The following is a 20,906-nucleotide window of genomic DNA, read 5'->3' on the forward strand; positions in this document are numbered from 1 at the left end:
GCAGCCTTGAATACCTTTCTGTGGAGTTTGAATGACCCTATCAAAGATATTTAAATAGCACAGTGATACTATTAGAGCTCTCTGCATCAGGAAAATTACATTTTGGGCCAAATATAGGGAAAGTTGGAAGTAAGATTTATTTAGGGGGTGTAGGTGTCATTATTTGCTTATGTGGCTTGTCTATCCCTCTACCTTTTAAACACCTAAAGGATAAAACTTTGCTATGTATCACTGATATTCTTGTGGATATTAAGTTTAGTTCCTTTGACACTTTTTCTACCCTTCAAAGTTAATTTAAGAAGATGGAGATATCCCAGGTCAGTTGTTATAAGTCTGTTTACTTTTTAAAAGTATTTTAATATTGACAATCTGTTTACATGTATGTTAGCTAGAATAGATACAGATTCATATATTTTTGAAAACAGCAGTTCCTGTGAGAGCGAATTGTCGAAACAGTATAAGGCAACTTTCAACAGGAGTAACTGCCCTAACATGTATTCTGTCAGCATATATGGATGCTTGCCCTTTCTGCCAGTGACAAAGCAAAATTAAGTGACTAAGAATGCTGAGTTATTCTTTCAACATTAGAAATTAGGCAAGAGCTTCAATTTTAAATGCTAACTTTCTAGGGTATAAAGGCATCTCTGAAAGTCCCAGGATGGGATTACCTCCTACACAGATTTTGGAACACTTAGCCTTCCCTTGTCTTGAATTGGCACGCTGCTTTTCACTTAACAGAAATTCTCAATGATAATATTGCCCTCCCCCCACTTTTTTTTTTTTCCAGTTCCTTTTTTTTTTTAAAGCGCAAAGTGAAAAGCAAGTTTTAGACACCAGGGCTTGATCTGGTTTGGCCTTAGGTAAAGCAAATCAAAATGATTAAGCAGTTAGTAGTTCAGCAATATCGTAAGCTAAGTGGAATCCTTTATAATTTATTAAGTCATTAATTTCAGAAATCTTTTCATACAGTGATTTAACTGAAAACTGCCATAATGGTTAAGAGAGTTGGCTTGAGGTTAGACAGTCTAGATTTGAATCCTTCATTTTTAAGTAAAGCAAGCTATAGAAATAATAGTTCAAAGAACACGAAGAAGTGGTAGGTTACCATTTGTTTAACAAAAATATTTGCCATAATATTTCTTAAAATCACAAATATCTTAGTATATTTGATATGTGAATTAGTATAATTCAGCAGCATATTTTGGCCACATACAGTGTACCAAACAATGTGTTAGGCACTGGTGATAGAAATATAATCCCTTTCCCCTAATAGTGTATGGTCCTAATGGGGAAACACTTATCTAAGACAACCTGAATCTGTGATTATACAAGTATATAAGAAATGTTTAGGAGTTCCCATCGTAGTGCAGTGGAAACGAATCCGACTAGGAACCATGAGGTTGAGGGTTCGATCTCTGGTCTCGCTCAGTGGGTTAAGGATCCGGCGTTGCTGTGAGCTGTGGTGTGGTGTAGTTCTCAGATACTACTCGGATCTGGTGTTGCTGTGGCTCTGGCATAGGCCAGAGGCTACAGCTCCGATTTGATCCCTAGCCTGGGAACGTCCATATGCCTTGGGTGCTGCCCTAAAAAGACAAAAAGATTTAAACAAAAAAAAAAAAAAAAAAGGGAAGAAATGTTTTATAACATTCTTCTGTGGAAACGTAAAGGAAAAAACTCACCCCTGCTTTGGGAGAGTTAGGAAAGTTGCCCTAAAGAGGTACTATCTAGGCAAATTCTTGAACAAATTCTAGTTAACTAGGAAAAAGGCAAAGACAGACAGCTGCTTCTTGATATCCCAGGGAAGTAGCTTGAGATAGGTGGGTGTCCAGTGTGAAGCCTTGAAGTTACAAAGGACAGGGTTCAAGAGCAGACAAGGACCAGATCACAGAGGATTTTATTTGTCATCTATCTACAGTGAGCTTGGATTTTATATCCTATACATGATGGGATTAAAGGACTTTAAGCTAGAGTGTGGCATGGTCAGATTTTAGTTTAAGGTTGATAATGCTGGCAGTAGTGTAGGGATTGTATTCCATTCATAGACAACTTTTAAGAGTTTTTTTTAATCAAGTTGTATATAAAGAACTGATGGGGTTCATTCACTTATTCTAAATTTCAAGTAAATCACTCAAGTATGAAGAAATTGCTTTAAATACCTAAATAAGAAAGTACTTGTAATCACTTATATCTTGTGGAATTTATACATTTGAGGTTCATAGTCAGAAGCAGTACTGTTAAAAGATCAAGTAAATGCAAAGAGTCTTTGGAAACAGATGTTCAGGTTAAGATTTTACACTTGATCAATTATGTGTACTCTAATTACTGTATTTGCTGTTTTTTTTTTTTTTTTTTTAGTTACTGGGTGGAAAGTAATGAAGTAATTGTAAACTTATTCTTTGAATTACCAAGATATATTTTTGAAAGGAAAAGGATTATCAAAGGATCAGTTTTGCTAGACCTGAAAAAGAATAAATTTTGACTATTAATTTAGTAAACCATTTGAAAATTGTCTGAATCTCAGTCCAAAAATTAATTAGGGAGGCTTAGTCTACTGAGGCTGCTATAACAGAGTACCATAGACTGGGTGCCTTAAACAATAGAAATGTATTTTCTGGCAGTTATGTAGTCTGAGAAGTCCAAGATCAAGATGCCAACCACTTCAGTTTCTTTTCCCATTTACCTTCTATTTATTTATTTTTTTGGTCTTTTTTTTTGCAATTTCTTGGGCCGCTCCTGCAGCATATGGAGGTTCCCAGGCTAGGGGTCCAATCGGAGCTGTAGCCGCTGGCCTACACCGGAGCCACAGCAACGCAGGATCCGAGCCGCGTCTGCAACCTACACCACAGTTCACGGCAACCCCGGATCGTTAACCCACTGAGCAAGGGCAGGGACCAAACCCGCAACCTCATGGTTCCTAGTCGGATTCGTTAACCACTGCGCCACGACGGGAACTCCCCCCATTTACCTTCTAGAGATGTGCTCATCATGACCTTTCCTCCTTGTGTGTGTGGGCTGGTATACTTCAGAGAGAGATCTTTTTCTCTTCCTCTTCTTAAAAGGCCACCAATCCTGTTGAATTAGTTTCCCATCCTTATGACTTTATTTAACCTTAATTACCTCCCAAAGGCCGCATCTTCAAAGATAATCACATGAGACATTAGAGTTTCAAAATATGAATTTGGGGTGGGGGGATGACACAATTCTGTATATAGCAGAGGCCAAGTAGGCCCTTTTCCAGAGATGTAAATGTAAAATTAAGTATATACAATTTAATTTTGACATTTCGGGTCCCCCAATCTGGTTGTGTTAAAGGAAAACCTTTATTTTCGGGGCAACAAAGTAGAGACAGGAGAGAAAGAGTCCTAAACAAAAAAAGAACTTGCTGATAGCTGTGGCATTTTAGAAAAATTGCATGCCAGATAATCCTTCATTAGCTGTAAGAAGGTTTATTTTCAAAGCTCTTATTTCTGCATGTTCTTTTATTCTAGTGCCTGGCATTGTAATCCTGTAGCAGGGAGTCAAAAGTTATAAATATAGGACTCTTACAGTGCCTTTCTGTATTTGGTGATCTATCTGTATTTTGTAGGTAAAATTTGCAGAGGCTAAAGGTGTTTATTTCTTGGGTTTTTCTTTTACTTGTATTTGGAACAATTAAAGTGAAGATTGCTAGGAATTTCACTTACATTGAACTCAGGGCATTTGCCGATATGTGTGTGAATTTGAATAAAAGATTTTAGTTTTATTTTATTTTATTTTATTTTTTTTGTCTTTTCCAGGGCTGCACCCACAGCTTATAGAGGTTCCCAGGCTAGGGATCTAATCGGAGCTGTAGCTGCCGGCCTACACCACAGCCACAGCAACACGGGAACGGAGTTGAGTGTGCTACCCACGTCACAGCTCATGGCAACACCGGATCCTTAACCCACTGAGCAAGGCCAGGGATCGAACCTGCAACCTCATGGTACCTAGTCAGATTCGTTAACCATTGAGCCACGACGGGAACTCCCTGAATAAAAGATTTTAAAACCAAGTAATATGCCAAAATCATAGACTTTTAGAATTAAATGGAACTTAGATATTGTCTCAATTAACTCCAAGACCAGGAAACTGAGGCTTTGAGAAATTAAATAACTTGGTCAGTGACGGAAAGCCACTTAGGAACCAGTATAGGATTAGTACCTAAGATTTTTATCTTCCATTTAGAGTACTTTCCATTTATATCATGATGCTTGCTACCCAACTGGCAAGTTTCTTTGTCCTTGAGGTTGCAGGTTTGATCCCTGGCCTTGCTCAGTGGGTTAAGAGTCCAGCATTGCTGTGAGCCGGGGTGTAGATCACAAACACGGCTAGGATCCCAAGTTGCTATGGCTGTGGCTTAGACCAGTGGCTACAGCTCTGATTCATCCCCTAGCCTGGGAACCTCCATATGCCCATAAAGACCCCCCCCCCCCCAAAAAAAGACTATCATTCTTTCTTGTTTGGTAGCCCTAACCTGACCTTCCTACTCTAGTCTCTTATTCTGATTCAGTCTTTTAAAAATAATTTAGTTTGCTTTTTCCATTACAAAGTAATACGTTCAATGGAGAAAATAAGGAAAATATGAAAAGATAAATAGAAGATAGAAAATGCCTTTATTTCCAATACCCATAGATAATCACTATTAATATTTTGGTCCATATTCTTCCACTTCTTTTTTCTTTTTCTTTTTTTTTGCTGTTTAGGACCACACCCATGGCATATGGAGGTTCCCAGGCTAGGGGTCAAATCAGAGCTGCAGCTGCAGGTAGGTCTATGCCACAGCAATGCCAGATCCAAGCCACATCTACGACCTACACCACAGCTCACAGCAACATCGGATCCTTAACCCATTGAGCAGAGCCAGGGATTGATTGAACCCTCATCCTCACGGATACTAGTTGGCTTCATATCCTGCTGGGCTACAACAGGAACTCCTCTTCCAATTCTTTTTCTATAATGTATGCATAATACTTTGTTTGTTTTCTTCTTTTTCTGAGATTTTTGTCCCCAGTCACCAAAAGAAATCCCAAATATTTTATAACACATTATAGTTACAGAAATCTCAAAATATTAAGTTCATCACTCTTTGAAATTGTTGTAGTTATTAGACTCCCTGCTAGCTCTCATTACTAAATGATATAAGAAGCACATAATAATATATGAAATAACGAGTGGAAGATTTTGGTAATACAAGTGGGATTTGTTTCCTTTCCTTTGTAATTCTAAGCGGTTTACTTTTTTCATTTAAAACATATTCTGAGAAGGTGGAGGGCCTATAATGAATGTCACAAAAAAAAAGTTAAGAATTCCTCTTACAGGTAGACTTTTATTCCTTTAGACTGACCCGTGTTACCAGAGTAAAGGATGTCGGAATGAAAAAATTCATGTAAGAGATGGTGAGGTAGGGGGGGAGGGTGAAAGAAGACAGAACATGAATGGCCAAAAGGCAAGAGGGAGGGGAGGGAGGGAGCGGGCGGGAGGGAGCGGAGGGAGGCGAGGGGGAGGATGGGAGGGGAGGGTAGGGGCGGGGCGGAGGTGAGGGACGGGAAGGGAAGGGCAGGGGAAGGGAAGGGGTTGAAGGGAGGGAGGGAGGGAGTGGAGGATGGGGGGGGAGGGAGGGGGAGGGAGGGTGGAAGGAGGAGGCGGAAGGGAGGAAGGAAGGAAGGAAGGAAGGAAGCAGGCAGGAAGGAAGGCAGGACAGGAAGGGAGAGAGAGAGAGAGAGAGAGAGGTACTTTCTCGCCTATCCCTCTCCTCATCCCTCTAACGGATCTCTGTTCGCTATATCTCTTCTCTCTAGTCGCGTTGCTTTTTTGGCATATGGAAGTTCCTAGGCTAGGGGTCAAATCTGAGCTACTCTGCCAGCCTACTCTACAGTCACAGCAACGCATCCTCATGGATCCTAGTCGGGTTCATTAACTGTTGAGCCACGTCGGGAACTCCCCAAAGGACTGAATAAACAAAACCATACATACTGGGATTTTCAAGGATAATTTGAACTGCGTGCAGTTTTGACCTTGAAAGTCCACCTTTGTACCCAACCACCTTAGTTAAGCTATGACTCCAATTCTAGAGTTTTCAAGTAGATCCACAGCCTCCTAGGAATTTGAAGACATAAAAATAGGTCTGTAGGGAAGGTTGTATTATAGGAACTTTGAAGAAATCCATTCACCTCTTTTATACTTTACTTTTCACTGCTGTAGAATGAAGATTTTGCTTGCCTTTCTGTATCTTCTGGGTACAAGATCAATGAATGAAATAATAGGAATTTACACAGACTAATTTGCTATGAAGCTTATGTTTTGAAGCCCTTTCTTTATGCCAGCCCCTTCTAAGGCTCTATACCTATTCTTGTATGGACATTTTGTAGTTTTTTCTTAAAGAGATCACCAAATTTGTTAATGTTTCAGTCTGCATAAGAACTAAATCCACCTCTATACATTCAAGTGTTATGAAATCCCTTGGAGAAATAATGACAGAGAAGCCCAATCTCATATTAAATTAAAATTTTCTTATTATCCTCCCAAATACAGCAAAATAGGAAACTTTTTGGTGTTGTTTGAAGTTTGACTTAGGCAGCTTGATTCAGAAGAAAGTCTTCTTGAATAGGAAATTAGAATACTTGGATTTTAATTTGGGATAACAGTATTGTATACATATGATTTGACACTAAACTTTTCTGAAATTTAGTTTTTTTTTTAAAGACTTGAAATATCTGATCTTTAAAATTCTTTTCAATATGAAATATTCTTATTCCCACACCCTTTCCCAATGTTTAAGTGCTGTGTGTTTTTCAAACTAGTTGTCTCCAGGTTTATTGTTGAAGTGTGACTACAATATTGAAATGCAACTAAACTTGTTAATCATCTTTCCTGAAAGTTTCTGGAAAAAGGGAAAATATGGGAAATGTTTATATTTCTACTCTAAAGTGTTCTTTCGTATATTATGTTAGAATATCTGAAAAATAATTTACTTGATTATCATTATTGCTTAAAATAAAGCATGAAGAAAATTATTTCAGTTTCACATCTCTGATGAAATCTTCCCCTTGAGCTAGCTGGATTGTTCAGTTGCACCAAGAGCCTAAGAACTGAAATTCTGCATTCTTGGTACAGTTCTGAGTTCTTACTATAAATGTAGTACCTGAGGGAGTAGGAGGTCAAGGAGAGGGAAAATGTAACTTCATGCATATCACTTCATCTGCAGTTAATTTTTTTTTTTTAATTATTTATTTATTTTGCTTTCTAGGTCCACACCTGCACATGGAGGTTCCCAGGCTAGGGGTTGAATCGAAGCTACAGCTGCCGGCCTATGCCACAGCCTCAGCAACACAGGATCCAAGCTGCGTCTGTGACCTATACCACAGCTCATGGCAACACCACACCCTTAACCCACTGAGCAAGGCCAGGGATTGAACTTGCAACCTCATAGTTCCTAGTCGGATTCATTTCCACTGCACCATGACATGAATGCCTGCAGTTAATTCTTAAATACTATCTTCTTGGAAGGAAAAATGTCCTTGTTCAGATTTTGAGGGAAGAATGCATTTAAAGATGATTTTTAGTGTTAAGATTGGGATGGAAAAGGGAAGGAGATTTCAGCAGATATTTATAGGCTCTTTATATAAAGATGCCACAGGGCCCAGCAGTTCCACTCCTAGGAATGTAATTAAGAGAAACAAAAATGTATGTGTACGCAAGTGATTATAACAGTATTATTTATAATGGCCAAAAAGCAGGAGTTCTCATCATGGTGCAGCAGAAATGAATCCAACTAGGAACCATGAGGTTGCAGGTTCGATTCCTGGGCTCACTCAGTAGGTTAAGGATCCGGTGTTGCTGTGAGCTGTGGTGTAGGTCGCAGTCGTGGCTGGGATCTGATGTTGCTGTGGCTGTGATGTAGGCCGGCAGCTACAGCTCCAATTCAACCCCTAGCCTGTGAACCTCCATATGCTGCTGGTGTGGCCCTAAAAAACAAAAAACAAAAAAATAATAATAAATAAATACAAATATAATAGCCAAAAAGCAGAAAGAGCCCAAATATCCATCAGCATATAAATGGATAAACAAAGTATGGTATATCAATACAATGGAATACTGTTCATCAATCAAAAAAAAAATGCTCGTTTATGCTACAACATGGATGAACCTCGAAAAATTAGCTAGGAAAAGAAGCCAGCCACACACACACACACACACACACACACACACACACACACACACACAAATAGCATAATTCCATTCAAATGAAATGTTCAGAACAGGAAAATCTATAGAGACAGAAAAATTAATGGTTGCTTAGGAATGGAGGGATTGGGACAAGTATGGGGGTGATAGCTAAAGGGAACAGGACTTCTTTTTGTGGTTATGAAAATGTTCTAAAATTGTGGTGATGATTTGCACATAACTTGTGAACATGCTAAAAACCATTGTATACTTCATTTTTAATTTTTTAATATTTTTTGTCTTTGTAGGGCTGTACCCATGGCATATGGAAGTTCCCAGGCTAGGGGTTGAATCGGAGGTATAGGTGCCAGCCTATGCCACAGCCACAGCAACGCCAGATCCGAGCTTTTTCTGAGACCTCCACCACAGCTCACGGGAACATTGGATCCTTAACCCACTGAGCAAGGCCAGGGATTGAACCTGTATCCTCATGGATACTAGTCAGGTTTGTTACCGCCGAGCCACAGTGGGAACTTACCCATTGTATGCTTTAAACTAGTGAATTGTATGGTATGTGAATCATATCTTGAAAAAAATTATTTTTAAGGATGCCGTGGGAATCAGTTAATTAAAACACAGATTTAGACATGTATCCTCTTCTGAACAGGCACTTTTCATCCAGTTAGAGTACTAGTATATAAATGTTTAAAAGTGTAGCAAAGGGGAGTTCCCGTTGTGGCTCAGTGGTTAGTGAATGCTACTAGCATCCACGAGGATGCAGGTTCCATCCCTGGCCTTGCTCAGTGGGTTAAGGATCTGGCGTTTGCTGTGAGCTGTGGTGTAGGCCACAGATGTGGTTCGGATCCCATGTTGCTGTGGCTGTGGTGTAGGCTGGCAGCTTCAGCTCCAATTGGACCCCTAGCCTGGGAATCTCCACATACTGTGGGTGCAGCCTTAAAAGACAAAAAGACCAAAAAAAAAAAAAAAAAAAGCATAGCAAAGGGAGAAAATGGTGGGTCTTATACAAAAGGTGACATTTGGCTGAACTGTTAAAGTAGTTGGGATGAGGATATTCTGGGTAGAGGGAATAGCACAAACAAAGCAATGAAAATGTAACTATAGAAATTCATTTTTTCCTGATTATAGAGTTTAAGAATTTAAGTTAGAGTAGTGGTTTGAGACCAGCTATGAATGTTAATTAGATCAAGTTAACCTTTATACTGTAGGCAGTAAAGGAATGTGGAAGGATTTTGAGCAAAGCTGTGATATTATCTGCACTGTGCTTCGGGAAGATGATTGTGATAATAGTGTTCTAAAGATGAATTCCAGAAAAGATAGACTAGAGGCAGAAAGAGTAGTAGCAAGGGAAAGAGATAACAAATCCTAACAGAAACGGAAAATGAAAAGCTGATAAAAAATATTTGAAGCATACTTGTGATTTAAGTGAATGTTAAGGACAAGGAAAAGGGAAGCATCAAAGTTGATGTGAGGTGCACATGAGCCATTATAAAGGAGAAGCCAAATGGATAGTTGAAAGTATGGGACTGAGATTTAGAATGGAGACCAGGACTGTTGAGTGACAAAGTGTTACTTGAAACCATTTAATGGATGGAAATTAGGATAGTAGCTTGCATCACACAGAAGCCTTTTGGGCAAATACCTGGAGGAAAACATTGATTTAGAGATCAGAGACAAGAGGAGCTGTAGGAGAAATAATGTGGAAAAACAGGAGAAAACAGTTTCATGGAATCTCAGAGCCTTTTTTTTTTTTTTTTGGCTGCCCCAGGACATATGGAGTTCCCCGGCCAGGGATCAGATCCAGGCCAAAGCTTCAGCAACGCCAGATCCTTTAACCCATTGTGCCACCAGGCCAGGGATGGACCTGCGTCCCGGTGCTGCAGAGATGCTGCTGATCTCTTGGCACCATAATGGGAACTCCCCAGAGACATTTTTAAAGAAAGAAAGAAGGTGGTTAAATGGAAGAAACAGAACATCCTTTAGGTGTAATGGATAAACTTCCAGAGTATGGTTTTTCAGCCTCAGTACCATGTGCAGTGTTCTAGCAGGGGGAAACAAATAATAAAACCAAGAAAGTTTTATTCTTAGAAGTCTCAGAGATTTTATTTTAAAATGTATAGAGCTGTGCAACTGAATAGAGAGTACCTATTTTAAGAAAATTATGTGAAAATAAGTAAGTACTTAGAAGAAAAATACTAAGCATATGTGTCCATAGCATGAGGAAACTCTTTTCTAGGAGTGAACACATTCTGCATTTGAAACTAGTCAAGACATGAGGATGTTGGTAAATGCCTTTATTTAAAGCTACTTTTTCAGAAGTTTCGCAACTGGTATTCGTATAATAAGGAATGTTTTAGTTCCTTGAAGCTATAGTCAGACTACATTAGCAGAACAAGGTATACATGCAGTCATTTTAGTTATTGACTAGTTGATGTTGGGATAAAATGTGATGCTAAATTCCAGTCAGTTTTAGCTACCAATTTATCTAAAGCATTCCACAGCCATAGAATCAGTGGGAATAACAAAATAACGAAAAAGATTTGTTTGTAAATATAGATGTCAGAGGCGATTGGGTTGTCTTCAACAAGAAAAAAGTAAAAATGGAAGTCAGCATCTTTTTTATAGTTTTTGCCCTCTTCTGGCCTTCAATTTCCTAAGTTACTCAAGCATCCAAAAATTATTTCAGTGTACCTAAGTTTTAAATTGTTATATTCTTTGACCCAATATTCCTACTTCTAAAAATCCATTCCCAAAAAGCCCTAGATATAAATGGATAATGAGCACAAAGTTCTTCAAAACACAATAATTTTTATTTTCTATTAAAGTATAGTTGATTTACAGTGGTGTGCCAATTTCTCCTGTACAGCAAAGTGACCCAGTCATATATGTATATTCATTCCATTTCTTATATTGTCTTCCATCATGGTCTATCCCAAGAGACTGGCTATAGTTCCCTGTGCTATATACTGCAAGACCTCATTACTTATCCATTCTAAATGTAATAGCTTTCATCTACTAACCCCAAACTCCCAGTTCATCTCACTCCCTCCCTCTTGGCAACCACAAGTCTCTTCTCTATGTCTGTGAATCTGTGAAACAATAATTTTTAATAGTTCAACAAAGGATTGAATACAGGCTTGGTTTCAAATTGTGGAGAAACTGTTGTGAATGAATTGTGGCCCTTCCATAAGATAAACATTGAACAGCCATTAAATGATATTTGTGAGTAATGTTTGGTAACGTGGCTAAAAGCTTATAATCTAGAGTTCGATAAAAGGGGTGGAATTATATGTATAATGTGATCTCAGCTGTGTAATAAAATAAATATGTGCATGAAAAAATAAATACGTTTCATGGAGAAAACTATCCCAAATTGTTAATGGAGTTTGTCGTGGGTAGGATTATGGATTTTTTTTCCATAATGGTGTGTATTTCCCAGATATTCTACATTGGGCATGTACTTCTTTAATAGATAATAAAGAATTATCACTACCCTCAATCTGAGAGAGAGATTGTAGGGAGACCAGGAAAGGAAAGATAGATGAGTCAATGTTAATCATCATGCCTATTGGAAAAGCAATTCAAAATATAAGCCTTACTGACAGAGAATCAGTAGCATCACCACATGCTGTCACATTAGTCCTGTCTACTGGTAGCCTCTATTGAGTTTTCTTAGACTCAGACAGACCAGTGCAAGCCTCAGTATAGATTCTGAAATCTAATGACACATTCATTTCCCTGGTATTGCTTGTGAGAAAGTAGCCTGGGTCTTTGTTGTGAAAATCTTACCTTTTACATTTGTCACCTACAAAGAAATGATCAGATTTTAACTTTGTAATGTTGTGTTTATAAATATTTAAAACTGTCCTATTATCTATTGTTGCTTCTTGAATTTTGCCCATAATTATATATTTCATTCTTCTTTTTCCATAGGTGGACCATAAATACAAAAGACTGAAGTTATAAAAAGAGAAAAAAAAATTGCTGCTAAAATGAATCTGAGCAATACAGTATATTTTGCGCCATACACAAAAAGGTATTGTCCGTAGATCCATGACCTAGCTTTCTCTTATAAAATGGGGGGGATGTATTTTCTGTTTTTTATATAATGAATTATCATTGTATTTATAAGAAAAATTAAAAGGAAAAGTAAAAATATTAAATTGTGATAAAATATTATTTTTCCACTTTTGGCTGCCCTGCGGCATATGGAATTCCCAGGCCAGGAGTCACATCCAAGCTGCCTTTGCAACCTACACCACAGCCGCCAAAATGCCAGGTGCTTTAACTCACTGTGCTGGGCTGGGGATTGATCCTAAGTCCTGACTCTGCAGACACCGCCCATCCTATTGAACTACAGCAGGGGAACCACTATATCTTAAAATATGGAGAATTACCTGGCTAGATTTTTTTTCCTATTATCAAATTTCCTGGAAATACGTGTATTGTCATTTTTTTGTTGTAGTGCTTTATAATTAGACTTCAAAATAACAAAATTTTCCTATCACTTTTCCTCTAATTATAGAATAGGCTTTTCAGAAAATTTAGAAAATACAAATAAGCAAAAAGAAGGAAATAAATAAATAAATAAATAAATAAATAACTTGAAATTCCAATGCCTTCTTCAGATAAAACACAAGACTGCAAAGAAATCCAGACTTGTAGGTGAAGGAAACTATGTTTCCCGTCTTCACTGTTGCATCCCTCCTCTGCACTACTTTACACCCTGCATCATTTACTAAAACAAATCAAAACAAAACAAAAAAAAACTCCCTTGTAGAAGGATATTACTTGGTCAAGGAATGTTCCCATTCTGCTCTTCTAGGAATGTATAAAAATGACTCTTTCCTTATGCCCTTACCAAAAAAAGTATCTTTATTACTTTGTCAATTTGGTGAGTGAAATTAAGGGTCTTATTATTTTAGTTTTACTTCTTTGATTACTAGTGAAATTATATATGCTTCATATCATTAATAGACACTGCTATTTCCTTTTTAAATTTCCCACTTGTGTACTTTGTTTGTGGAGGGGGAGGTGGGTGTATATATGTGTATGTGTTTACCTCTCTGATATTAAGAATACTTAACTGGCACGTGTTTTGCAGGAATCATCCCTACTTTACTTGCCTTTCAGTTTTGTTTATTGCAGCTTTTTAAAGCAGCCTTATTAATTGATATACAATAATCTGAACATATTAAACATGTTTTAACATATATATATGTTAACATATGTAAATTTCCATCATCATAATGAAGATGGTAAATATATCAATCACTCCCAAAAGATTCCTAGTGGGTAGGGACTCCTGCAGCATGTGGAAGTTCCCAGGCCAGGGATCGAACCCTTAGCACAAAGATTTCTTCATACTGTTTTTCAGTACCTCTCTTGCATCTCTTCTCACCCCATCCCTATCCTCAGACAGCCATTGATATGCTACCACTCTAGGTTAGTTTGCATTATCCAGAATTTTATATAATTCAAAGAAAGTATGTTCCCTCTCTCTCTCTTTTTTTATTGGCCTGGCTTATTTCATTCAGCATAATTATTTTGAGATTCATCTATGTTGTAGCATGTGTCAGTAGTTCATTTTATTGCTAAGTACATTCCATTGTCTGCATGTGCTGCAGATTGTTTATCCATTTATCTGTTGGTGGATATTTGGGTCGTTTCCAGTTTTGACTTTTAAAAATAAAACTATTAACATTGTGTACAGGGATGGACACTTGCTTTCATTTTTCTTGGGTAAATACCTAGGATTGGAATGGCTACACCTTATGGTAGATGTATTTTAAACTTTGTAAAAACTACCAGCTGTTTTCCAAAGTGTTGGTACCGTTTTTACATTCCTGTCAGCAGTGTCTAAGAGATCCAGTTACTTCAAATCCTTGCCAGCACCTGGTATAGTCTGTCCTTTTAAAGTTAGCCATTCTAGGGAGTTCCTGTTGTGGTGCAGCGGAGATGAATCCGACTAGTATCTATGAGGATGTGGATTCAATCCCTGCCGTGAGCTGTGGTGCAGATCACAGAGTGGCTCAGATCCCAAGTTGCTGTGACTGTGGTATAGGCTGGCAGCTGTACCTCCAATTCAACCCCTAGCCTGGGAACTTCCATATGCTGTGGGGGCAGCCCTAAAAAGCAAAAAATTAAAAAATAAAAGTAAACTTAGCCAGTCTAGGAGTTCCTGCTGTGGTGCAGCAGGTTAAGGATCCAGGATTGTCTCTGCAGCAGCTTGAGTCACTGCTGAGGCATGGGTTCAGTCCCTGGCCAGGAACAGTGGGTTAAGGATCTAGCATTGCCACAACTGTGGCTGGGATTAGATCTCTGGCCCGGAATTTCCATATGCCACAGGTGCAGCCCCCCCCCCCCCAAAAAAAAATAGCCCTTCTAATAGGTTTGTAGTGTTATTTTCATTGAATAGTGAAATTAAGCTTTTTTTTTTCCTTAGTTGCTATCCATTTATCTTTCTTGGTGAAGTTTGTATAGTAATCTCTTTCTTTAATTGAGTTTTGAGAATTCTTTATACTTTGTGAATACAATTTCATTGTAAGATATATGTTTTGCAAAGATCTTCTCGCAGTGGCTTATCTTCTCATTCCCATAAAATCGTCTTTCAGCCCCCGCTCATTCTTAATCTAGTTAATCTTTTTTTCCTTAATGGATTCTGCTTTTGTTTTTATATCTAAGAAATCCTTGCCTAACCCAAGGTCACAACAATTTTCTGGTATGTTTTCTTCACAAATTTTTTAGTTGTGTGTTTTTCATTTAGTTCTATAATCTGTTTGAAGTATGAGTATCAGTTTTTGAGTATGGTATCAATATGAATCAAACATATATATATATGCATTGATTATGGCACCATTTGTGGAAGACTTTCTCCAATGAATTGCCATTATGCCTTTATCAAAATTAAGTTATCCAGGAGTTCCCGTTGTGGCTCAATAGTAAAGAAACCGACTAGTATCCATGAGAATGTGCATTCACTCCCTGGCTTCACTGAGTGGGTTAAGGATCCAATGTTGCCATGAGCCATGGTGTAGGTTATAGACACAGCTCAGGTTTGGCGTTGGTGTGGCTGTGGTGTAGGCAAGCAGCTGCAGCTCCAATTCGACCCCTAGCCTGGGAACTTTCATAAAAAGCAAATAAATAAATAAATAAAGTTGTCCATAAATGTGAGGGTTTATTTCTGTACTTCCTATTTTGTTGCATTGACTTATTTGTCTGTGTGTGAATTTTATACATAAGTATATATTTTATTTTATATATATATATATATATATATACACACAATACCCACCAGTATCAGTGTCTTGATGTCTTAGTAAGTGTAATCTTATGATAAATCTTACCTTTTTTTTTTTTTTGTCTTTTTGCCTTTTTTAGGGCCACTTCCCTCGGCATATGGAGGTTCCCAGGCTAGGGATCTAATCCGAGCTGTAGCCACTGGCCTATGCCAGAGCCACAACAACACAGGATCCGAGCCTCGTCTGCGACCTACACCACAGCTCGCGGCAATGCCAGATCCTTAACCCACTGAGTGAGGCCAGGGATCGAACCTGCAATCTCATGGTTCCTAGTCGGATTCATTAACCACTGAGCCACGACAGGAACTCCTGATAAATCTTACAATTAGGTTATGTTAGCCCTCCTGTTTGACTTCCTTTTTCAAGGTTGTTTTCGTTATTTTAGGACCATTGCATTTTCATATGAATTTCAGAATCAGCTTCTCAGTTTCTGTTTCTAAAGAATACTCAATATCAGAGTTCCCATCATGGCTTAATGATACGAATCTGACTAGCATCCATGAGGATGCAGGTTTGATCCCTGGCTTTGCTCAGTGGGTTAAGGATCTGGTGTCGCCGTGAGCTGTGGTATAGGTTGCAGACACAGCTCAGATCTGGTGTTGCTGTAACTGTGGCATAGGCCAGCAGCTACAGCTCTAATTCAACTCCTAGCCTGGGCACCTCCATATGCAGTGGATCTGGCCCTTAAAAGACCAAATAAATGAATAAATACTCAATATCAAGTCTTCTGGCTTTGAATCACAGTATATCTTTTCATTACTCCTTTAATTGCTTTCACCATTATTTTGTAATTTTCACTGTCCAAGTCTTGCAATCCTTTGTGAGATTATCCCTAAGTATTTCACTTTTATTTCTTTCTTTCTTGCCTATTGCTCTTATAGAACATCCAGCACAACGTTGAATAGAAGTGTTGAGAATAGGAGTTCCCGTCGTGGCTCAGTGGTTAACGAATCCAACTAGGAACCATGAGGTTTCGGGTTCAATCCCTGGCCTCACTCAGTGGGTTAAGGATCTGGCATTGCCGTAAGCTGTGGTGTAGGTTGCAGATGTGGCTCGGATCCTGCATTGCTGTGGCTCTGGTGTAGGCTTGGCAGCTACAGCTCTGATTAGACCCCTAGCCTGGGAATCTCCATATGCCACAGGTGCGGCCCTAGAAAACACAAAAAGAAAAAAAAAGAAAAAAAAAGAGGTGTTGAGAACAGACATCCTTGCCTTGTTCCTTATCATAGGAGGAAAGCATTTGGTCTTTCATCATTATTTCTGACATTAGCTGTAAATGTTTCATAGATTTCCTTTGTTAGGTTGGGGATGTTACCTTCTATTCCTAGCTGGCTCAAGAGTGTGTAAAATCAGGAATGAACTTTGAATTTGGTCAAAGGCCTTTTCTGCATCTTTTTTTTTTTTTCCTCTTTAGGGCTGCACTCGAGGCATATGGAAGTTCTCAGGTTAATGAACAGTCTAATCGGAACTACAGCTGCCAGCCTACACCACAGCCACAGCAACTCGGGATCCAAGCAATGTCTGCAACCTACACCCCAGTTCACAGCAATGCTGGATCCCTGAACCACTAAGCGAGGCCAGGGATTGAACCCACATCCTCATGGATATTAGTTGGATTTGTTTCCACTGAGCCACAACAGGAACTCCATTTTTCTACATCTTTAGAGATGATCATTTGGCTGCTTTTTCAGATTGTTGATATGGTGAATTACATTGATTTTTGAGGGTTAAACCAACCTTGCATTCCTGTGATAAATTCTGCCTAGTCATGATGTATTATCTATTTCATATATTACTGTTATATTTGCTATAATTTTAGTGTGAATTTTTGTATTTATAGTCTTGGAGAATTTGGGTCTGTTGCTTTCTTTCTTGTAATATTTTTGTCTGGCTTTGGTGTAAGGGTAACACAGGCCTCATAGAATTAGTCCTAGAAAGCATTTCTCCTTTTCCATTTTCTGGAATAGCTGTATAGAATTAGTGTTGTATGTTCTTTAGATGTTTGGCTAAATTCACCAATAAAGCCATTTGATTTTGGTGCTTTCTTTGTGGGAAGATTTTAAATTGCGAATTTTGTATATGATATCAGTATGAATCAAAGATGTACATATGCACCGATTATAGCAAAGTTTGCCCATTTTTCTTTTCGGTGATTTGCCTTTTTTATTATGAATTTGTTAAGACCAAGATGGTTTTAAACATGAATTTGTAATTGTTACCAAACAAAATGTATAATAAGTTAATGTCAAATCTTGTTTTCTACAGGTACTGAAATTTTACCCCCAAAAAATAATTGTCAATGAGAGAGAAGGCTGACTGGGATATCAAAAGCAAAACACTTGTACATACTGGTCATCATGCGGAAAGGGGTGCCAAAAGACCCGGAGATTGCTGACCTGTTTTACAAAGATGATCCTGAAGAACTTTTTATTGGTTTGCATGAAATCGGACATGGAAGTTTTGGAGCAGTTTATTTTGTAAGTAATTAAAAATTGTTTAGATCAAATTAAGCAAGTTTGAATTTTATAGATTCTAAGTAATAAAATGTACTTGGTTTTATGTTTCTCCTACAAATTAAATGATGTCTACAGTAGAGGCTAACAGTCATTGCTGAAAAGCCAGTCCTAGAATTCTAGGCATTATTTAAATCAGTGGTATCATATCAACCAATTCTACTGTCAAGGTAATGCAAAAAAGTCATAAACTTCAATTTGAACTCTGTGCAATTCCCCTATGTGCCAAGCTCTTTAATCCCTCGGCCTTTATATATGCTATTCTTCCTAACTAGAAAACTGCACGTTGTGTTCCCCATTCCTGTCTAACTCTTCTTTATCCTACAGATATCAGCTTAAGTGTTACAGCCACAAGATAGCCATTCTGTTCAACCATCCAGCACTAAATTAAGACTTTCTTTATGCTCTCATAACACTCCACTCTGATACTTTGTTGCATTTATCACAGGTTTAGCTGAATAAATTATGTGTGAGATTTTATTGATTCATGTGTGTCCCTCTCACTAATATGCTCCATCAGGACAGGGGCTATGTCTACTAGTTCACAGCTGTATCCCCAGTAACGAGTATAATTTCTCACTAGTAGGAACTCAGTAAATGACGGACAGATGAGTGAATGGACAAATGGGCAAATGAACAACTACTCAGAGAGATAAACTGAGAGATTTTTAATAACAGTCATATTAAGTCAGTATCTTAGATTAAGGGATACAAGGCTTAGCCCCCATAGAGTCAGTTTGAAATTCAAGTCTATGATTACCTTCTGATGAGAAGAGTGAGAAATGACTGAAATGTTAACATGGCTTATTCACCTGAAATTCATTGCATAAAATATAGTTCTTTATATTGTTATGCATAAACTATATTTATGTATAGTTCTTTGACAGCCTTAGAAGTTTGCTTCATCAGAGTAACACGTGCTTCCTTAAGTGTTCCTGGTTCATTAAAGCAAGTAATATTTAAGTACTAGTTATTACCTTTTCACCTCCAAACCTGTTATCACATAATTTTTTTCTTAATCAAATAATATTTGAATTTTCTTTTTAAGTGGTCCTTAATGTTCTTCCCTCTGGATAGGGCTTATCTTTAGTTGTCCTTCCAAATGAGATTTTACGAATTGCATCTGGAACTCATCCTTCCGTTTCTGGTCAAATCATCAGCCTGAGTTTTCTCTGAATGGTCTCTCATCTCTTTGTGTCTATACTCAGCACCATCACTTCTCCTTCCTCACCTGCATCTAATGTTTGGCTATTTTCAAGTTAATACACTGATGTTAGTCTTTCAGCTTTAAGGCCCAATCATAATCCTGCCTTGTCATTCACCAAGACACGTTTTTTAAAAGAATTTTTAAATTACTAATATATAATACATACAGCATATGGAGGTTCCCAGGCTAGGGAACTGTAGCCACTGGCCTATGCTAGAGTCACAGCAACACTGTATCTGAGCCGCCTCTGCAACCTACACCACAGCTCATGCTAACACTGGATCCTTTAACCCACTGAGCGAGGCCAGGGATCAAACCTGCGTCCTCATGGATACTAGTCAGATTCATTTCCGCTGGGCCACGACAGGAACCCCACACATATCTTTTAATATATAAAGAATAATTAAAAAGTAAATCCCTTTATAAACACCACCCAGGCCATGAAATAGAATATTGCCAGCACCCTAGAAGTCCCTTTTTTGTTGCAGGAATCCAATATCCTCAATTTTATGGTGATTTTTGTTGTTGTTTATTTTTCTTTATATGTAACCCTCTTATTTCTGCACCCCAAATAAGTTTTACCCAGTTTTGAACTTTTTAAAAATAGAAACATTCTGTATATATTTGGCTGTGACCTGTTTGTTTTGCTCAGAGATACTTTCTTCACGCAGTCTTCTGCTCTTATTTTTCCTTATATTGCTGTATAACTAATTCATCCTCTCAGAATCCTCTTGGCCAGAGTCAGCAAGTAGTTCCAATCTCTGTTTGACTCTTCTGTTTTAAAAAGCAATCAGGGAGTTCCCGTTGTGGTGCAGTGGTTAACGAATCCAACTAGGAACCATGAGGTTGTGGGTTCGATCCCTGCCCTTGCTCAGTGGGTTAACGATCCGGCATTGCCGTGAGCTGTGGTGTAGGTCGCAGATGTGGCTCGGATCCCGCGTTGCTGTGGCTCTGGTGTAGGCTGGCAGCTACAGCTCTAATTAGACCCCTAGCCTGGCAACCTCCATATGCCGTGGGAGCGGCCCAAGAAATGGCAAAAAGACAAAAAAAAAAAAAAACCTGAAAAATAAATAAATAAATAAAAAGCAATCAGACCCTTCTAAATAAATACAGTAAACCATATATGCTTTTAGAATAAATGCAGTAAACCATGTGTGCTTCAAAACTAACAAGCCATCTATACTAGGAGTAAAATGAGACCTACGTTGAGGTAGGCTGCAGAAGACCTAGTGCTTTATTTGCCTTTTGGGCTAAGTCCTGTCTATTCAGCTAGAGTACAGTGGTTCCCCCTTATTCACAGTTTGACTTTCCACAGTTTCAGTTATCTAAGGTCAACCTCAGTCCAAAAATATTAAATAGAAGAATCCAGAAATAAACAATTCATAAATTTTAAATTGCAAGCTGTTCTGGGTAGCATGATGTAAATGTATGTTATTTGTTAATAATGATAGACTAGAGGAATCACAAAGATAACCTGGGTGGCTCAGGCACTGAAACATAATCATATATTGCCTGTATACAAATGTGTGTGTATAGTACAGGCCCAAATCAACCTGAAAGGCACTAAAAAAAACAGATTAAAGGGGAAGTAGCTGTTGCTTTACAATTACACTTACAAAAAGCTTTAACCTTTTATTTACAATGGTCATATGGATAGTACCTTACAAATAGATTTTCTTACCTTAA

The 20,906-nt window shown here is 38.2% G+C and overlaps 1 protein-coding gene across 2 annotated transcripts in view; it reads left to right on the forward strand.

Moving 5' to 3' along the window:
* TAOK3 (TAO kinase 3) overlaps nt 1–20,906 on the forward strand; it is a 194,832-nt gene that overhangs the window by 77,863 nt on the left and 96,063 nt on the right. For both annotated transcript variants that reach the window (XM_047759663.1, XM_047759664.1), the window contains exons 2-3: nt 12,133–12,235; nt 17,766–17,977. In XM_047759663.1, coding sequence (XP_047615619.1) covers nt 17,858–17,977 — 120 coding nt within the window. In that variant the 5' untranslated portion in view covers nt 12,133–12,235; nt 17,766–17,857. The remainder of the gene's footprint in view (nt 1–12,132; nt 12,236–17,765; nt 17,978–20,906) is intronic.

Source organism: Phacochoerus africanus, chromosome 15 (assembly GCF_016906955.1).
Source record: "Phacochoerus africanus isolate WHEZ1 chromosome 15, ROS_Pafr_v1, whole genome shotgun sequence".
NCBI lineage: Eukaryota > Metazoa > Chordata > Mammalia > Artiodactyla > Suidae > Phacochoerus > Phacochoerus africanus.